Source organism: Limanda limanda, chromosome 14, assembly GCF_963576545.1.
Source record: "Limanda limanda chromosome 14, fLimLim1.1, whole genome shotgun sequence".
Taxonomy (NCBI): domain Eukaryota; kingdom Metazoa; phylum Chordata; class Actinopteri; order Pleuronectiformes; family Pleuronectidae; genus Limanda; species Limanda limanda.
The window spans coordinates 13,482,230-13,488,229 of NC_083649.1; the positions used below are offsets into that span (position 1 = coordinate 13,482,230).

A 6,000-nucleotide genomic window follows, 5' to 3' on the forward strand; every position below is an offset into this window, starting at 1 on the left:
AGGAATGTGTCGAGGTACAGATCTGGGGAAGACTACAAAAAAGAGTTCTGCTGCATTGAAGGTTATTAAGAGCACAGTGGCCACAATCAAACAGACCTCCTAGAGCTGGTCACCCAACCAAACTGAACAACTTGGCGAGACAGAGCAACCCCCATGAAGACAACCATCCATATAGAACTTCACAGATGTGGGCTTTAAGGCTGAGCGACTAGACAGAAGCTTCTCCTCAAAGTTTGGCCTCAGTTCTATGCGTCATGTCTGGAGGAAAACAAGGCTCCGCTCATCACCTGCCAAATACCATCTCAACTGTGAAGGATGGTGATGGCAGCTTCATGCTGTGGGGGTGTTTTTCAGTGGCAGGGAGACGAGTCAGGGTTGAGGGAAAACAGAAGGATGCTAGGCACAGAGATATGCTTGATGAAAACCTCATCCAGAACGCTCAGGACCTCAGTCTGGGCTGAAGGTCCAACATGACATCGACCCAAACCACACAGCCAAGACAACACAGGACATAGAGACAACTCTGTTGAATTGAACCACTCTAGAAAAAGCTTTAAATATCTCTCCGGTGATGGTCCCTATCCTATCTGACAGAGCCTGCTAAGATCTGAATGTTAGATAATCCCCCAAACCAGGTGTACAAATTCACCCCCAAGTCATCCATAACCCTCCTCCTAACCTCCTCCTTATTTCCTCCTGTCATAATTATCATGGCTGCTAGAGGCTTCCTTACATAATTATGGGTTATAATAAGCTGCTGAGCCCCTATGTGGTAAAACAAGACGACATTCTCGTCAAATCATACACAAGAGGACTCGAGTCTGTAATCGCTACCAAACGTGCTTCAACTAAGTTCTAAGTTAAAAGTCTGAATACTTGAGGAGCCATTTTTGCTGCTTTTCTCCCGTCATATCAAAATTAAAACCCTCAACTCTTGGATGATATTATCTCTTATGTCTTTGCCAGTACACTGTGTTTTATTCACCATCTTATCAAGACTTTCATTGTGTGGCAGGCTTGAATTTTGATGGACTCAAACTCACAGCTCCAACCGTTCCACACCTCTCTCCCTCTCTGTGTTGCGTAACGGCCAATCACATCCTGTTTGATGTTGCCTGATCCAACTCTACTGTGTGATTGTTGTTGTGTCTTTTCTTCGACTCTTTGCAAGGTGTTATGGATAGTCCTTGATTTCAGATGCAGTGATCGGGGAGAAGCAGAACAAAGTGAAGTTCAGGAATTGGGATGTGTTTTAAGTATATGTACTTTTAGAAGGTGCAGTGCTGAGGGAAAAGCTAGACACTTTATCTCTCTGTATTTCTTACCCTCTGTCTCACTTAAACCAAATATGTGATAGCAGACAACAGGACAGGGAGAGTAGACTATTATACCTGCAGCTAGCATTAGTAGGTCAAGCCCGTGTGCTCTCCGTCTGTGTCTTGGTTATTTCTGAAGAAGCTTTGGGCTCATATCTGTTCCACTCACGACTGTATAACTCTGTGCTGTATCTCAATGATGGTTTCCTTTCATCTGCCTTTCTGAAAAAGTTGAACATCCTTTGAGCTTTTTGCCTCCATAAACGCACAATTTCCACTGGGAAAGGGGATTTTTCTCTTCTCTGGCATACTCGTCTGAGTTTCCTTAAAATTCTTACATTGCTCTCAAATTCCAAGTGAAATTATTGCATGTTTTGGATCGCTACACATACACATACATATATCTTGCCTGTTAATCAATGTGCCTGTGTTCTACTTAAATAAGAAAGGACAAGCATGGAATTTGTTTTTGAAAATGTTCTGGTTTTATGATTGTACCTTGTAGTTTCCTTGTAGAAAGAGCATGTGCCCTCTATTGGTCAGTCACACACAGGTCCCACACAGGAAACCTCACACCCTACGGAAATAACTTAGTTTACATATATACAAATAAGATGCATGTAGACCAACTGATTGTGTGTGTTTGTGTGTGTGTGTTTGTGTGTGTGTGTGTGTGTGTCAGAGATGGATGCTGTGACGCTGGCCCGGCTGGTGTTTAATACACTGTTTGAGGTGTGCTGCCTCTGGCTGAAGGAGCTGCCCTTCCGCCGCCGTCCACAGCCATACTACGAAACTTCCATCCACGCCATCAAGAACATGAGGCGCAAGATGGAGGATAAGCATGTCATCATCCCTGACTTCAACACACTCTTCAACATTCAGGTAGAAACAAATTTACTACGATCCTCTGAACATTTACCACACTACTCTAAAGCCATTGATTCAACTTTATAGTATTAATCTCTTAACAAATATAAGCCAATTTTACAGTTTTTCAAGATGTAGATTATTTAAAAAATGTTTACATTCAACAAGGATCTCTGGTTATTTTTACAGCACATGCTCCCACTGACTGTCATGTACTGTCTCTCAGGATCAGGAAGAACAAGCTTACTTTGCTGTGTTTGACGGCCATGGTGGTGTGGATGCTGCCATTTATGCTGCCAATCACCTCCACGTCAACTTAGTTCATCAGGAATCCTTCAACCAGGACCCCATCGAGGCGCTCTGCAAAGCCTTCAAAGTCACTGACGAACACTTCATGAAAAAGGCATCAAGAGAGGTAATCAAAACCTTTTTTAAACAACAGAGTAGTAACCAGTGTAAACCTGTTGATCATCAAAAGCAGTAAACTACTACTAGTACTCCCACTACTGCTGCTTCTGCTATCTCTTCTACTGATACCCTTACTGAAACTTCTTCCGCTGCTCCTTCTAGTAATGCTATTCTGTACTACATTCATCCATCCATGTTTTGCCACTTATTTGGATTGGGTCTTGATGGCAGGAGGTTACGCAAGGTAATTAACAGCAGACATCCCTTTTTCCAAGCAAGTCTCCTGCCAGTTGGATGTCCCTGTCTGAGCTCCTTATCCTATCTCTGAGCCGCCAATGACCACAGGTCAGGGTTTGATTGATAAATTGAAAGCTTTGCCTTCTAGTTCAGTTCAGCTCCCTCGTAATGGTCTGGTACACGTCTGCATTAATGCTAATGCTGCATCAATTCAATTGTCAATCCCACTCTCCACTTTTCCCTCAAACATGAACAAAACATTTTGATACCTAAAAACTCCTTATCTTGGGGCATACCCCCATAGTAGCCTCTACAAGACCCCCTGAGGGACTTGGTCCAAATGCAGACTCAATGTGTAAACTCCAACAACCCCTACAGTAACCAACTGCAATTCTTTACACCACAGCAAGGATAAAGAGTTGTTCAATTTTTCCATCAACAGGTCTAAATCTGCATTTCTCCTTCTGGATCTGAAGTTTGAAAATCGTTCACAGCCTCATTTCCAGCCCTTTGGCAAACGCTTTCCCAGGGAGGCTTAGCAGTGTGATACCCCGATAATTAGGGCACACTTTCCAGCCACACGTTTTAATTTTGGAAACTACCACCCCAGTCTGTCCCTGACCTTCATGTGACATTGAAAGACATGTTAGCCCTACACTCAAGCATCTCATAGAGATTCTCATCCACACCTAATGCCTTGCCACTGATGTGCTTCTTGACCACTAGAAATATAAATAAGGTTTTCTCCAAACCTAGCCTCGTCTTCGTTTTTCAGATTTAAAAGTCCCTTAAAGTTTGCAAAGTCAATAAACCCCTAATCCCAATCAGAGTTAGCAGTTCACCTCCTCTGCTATTCATAGCCAGGGCTAAATCCTGCTTTCCCTTCATGAGTCATTTGATGGTTCGCCAGAATTTCCTTGAGGCCAACTGAAAGTCCTGCTCATGATTTTCGGCATCTGCTACCACCACCTCCATTATCCCACTGGCCTGCTGGTAGTGATCTCCTGTTTCAGAAGACCCTTGCACCAAACAGGCCCAAAATACTTTTCTCGGCTTTAAAAGGCTCTCTGGTTGCTGCACGAGAGGCACCTACAAACTTCTGACCACATCTGCCCAAACATGGTTTATGTTGTGGCCAATCAAGTACTTGTGCAGTAGTCCAACAACAAAGCACCACACAGGTTCAAATTGGACAGGCCACTCCTCCCAATCATCACCCCAGTCTTTGTTTTTTCCATCATCCAGCAATTTCGCAAATATACAGCTTGTGACTCGAACTCTGTAAGAACCATGTCTTGTGTTTGGCAGCACTTGCGCTGTGGCACGACAGGCGTGGTGACGTTCCTGCGGGGCCAGACGTTGTATGTGGCCTGGCTGGGAGACTCCCAGGTCATGCTGGTCAGGAAAGGACAGGCCGTGGAGCTGATGAAACCACATAAACCAGACAGAGAGGTATTCACACATACACACATATCTTCACAAATCTATAATTTCCACTTGATCGAGATGAAGAACCAGAGCACATAGTGGTGAATCTTGAATCAAGAAATATTCAGTACACAATAAAACAGTATGTTTTCCTAATGCAATCCGGGAACATCATTCAACGTTTTGTTCTGGGATGTTTCCTGCCTTTTCGAATATTTGTTCATTGTACAACGCCATATGTGGTAGTTTATTTTTGTGTGATTGGGTAGACTATTAGACACAACAGGGAGAGGTAAAGCACCATTCTGAGTCATTTGCTCCAGGAAATAGCAGGATATACCATGTGACCGTCATCACCAATATGACCACTAAAGCCAGTTGTGCTTTGTGTTTCTCTCTCTGCAGGATGAGAAGCTGAGGATCGAGGCTCTAGGAGGCTGTGTGATCTGGTTTGGCACATGGAGGGTTAATGGCAGTCTATCTGTATCCAGAGCAATAGGTAAAGGATTACTACAGTCAGATACTCTGTACCACATGTAGTATATTAGTCCACTAGGATGTGATATTTTATTTTTTAATGCCTCACATGTTTGCTCCAAAATGTTTCATTGAAATATTTCAGAAGTTGAATCAGAAATAATTATAAATATTCATCATATGAAGGTAGTCGCTTTGAAAATGTATGTTCACTTATAAAATTAAGATGTCTTTCTGAATGACAATGAAAATTTTAAACTTTTATTGTCATAAATGCTGGTATAAGAAGGACCTCACCTGTTGCCTATGTTGACAGGGGACAAAGAGCACAAACCCTACATCTGTGGTGATGCAGACCATGATATCTTCCCAATGGACGGTTCCGAAGACTACCTGATTCTGGCCTGTGATGGATTCTGGGACACAGTAAATTCAGATGAGGCAGTGAAGGTGGTCAGCGACCATCTCGAGGAGAACTCTGGAGACACTACCATGGTAGCCCACAAGCTAGTGGCCTCTGCTCGTGATGCGGGCTCAAGTGATAATATCACAGTCATAGTGGTCTTTTTGCGGGACCCTCGCTCCCTACCACCCACCGGCACCAAGGAGGAGGGTGTTGTAAAGAGGGGGGTAGAGGAAGAGGAAATAGCGGAGGGAGAACGGGAAGACGAGGAGGAAGATGAGACAGCCAGGTTAGAGCGCAGTGGTGGTGAAGCAGGGAGCACTGCGAACAATGGGGGGAAGAATCGTGGGGGATGGCCCCAGCAGCAGTGCTCGGCCCCTGCTGACCTCGGCTATGAAGACCGAACGGACTCGTTGACGGACAGAACCAGCCTCAGCCTAATTGGGCCATCACTTGAGGGCCACATCTCCTTGACAGGGGGCTCACGACAGCCCTGCTCCGACTTTAGTTCAGACCTCTTTACAGCCTCCAACATCTACAGAGAAGAACGCCCAGTGAGGCGCGGGTCCTGTATTCCTTTGCAGGGGTCTAGCATCTCTAGCTGTACGGACCCACTCTGGCCCCAGACAGCCATGCTTTTAGGCCAGGCAGTGAGGAAAATCCGCAGGCTTGGTTCTGATAGACGCCAATTGGGCCGGAGGTGGCCAGTCAGATTTAGGGAGAAGCTAGGCCTATTACCATCTGGTCGCCTGCCGCCCCACATGCAGCGCTACTCCAACTGTAGGCCTGGAGTGGCAGTGCCTCACCTGCCCAATGATGCCACCATCTAAAGAGGTGCTCCAAACCAAACCATCTCCTTAATTT

The 6,000-nt window shown here is 45.0% G+C and overlaps 1 protein-coding gene across 1 annotated transcript in view; it reads left to right on the forward strand.

Annotated features, from left to right (window-relative positions):
* The window catches only part of ppm1e (protein phosphatase, Mg2+/Mn2+ dependent, 1E), a 31,819-nt gene extending 25,853 nt beyond the window's left edge, over window positions 1–5,966 (forward strand). Inside the window, exons 3-7 of the mRNA XM_061085301.1 lie at window positions 1,999–2,198; window positions 2,410–2,598; window positions 4,137–4,280; window positions 4,662–4,755; window positions 5,050–5,966. Coding sequence (XP_060941284.1) covers window positions 1,999–2,198; window positions 2,410–2,598; window positions 4,137–4,280; window positions 4,662–4,755; window positions 5,050–5,966 — 1,544 coding nt within the window. The remainder of the gene's footprint in view (window positions 1–1,998; window positions 2,199–2,409; window positions 2,599–4,136; window positions 4,281–4,661; window positions 4,756–5,049) is intronic.
* The last annotated feature ends 34 nt before the right edge of the window (window positions 5,967–6,000 follow it).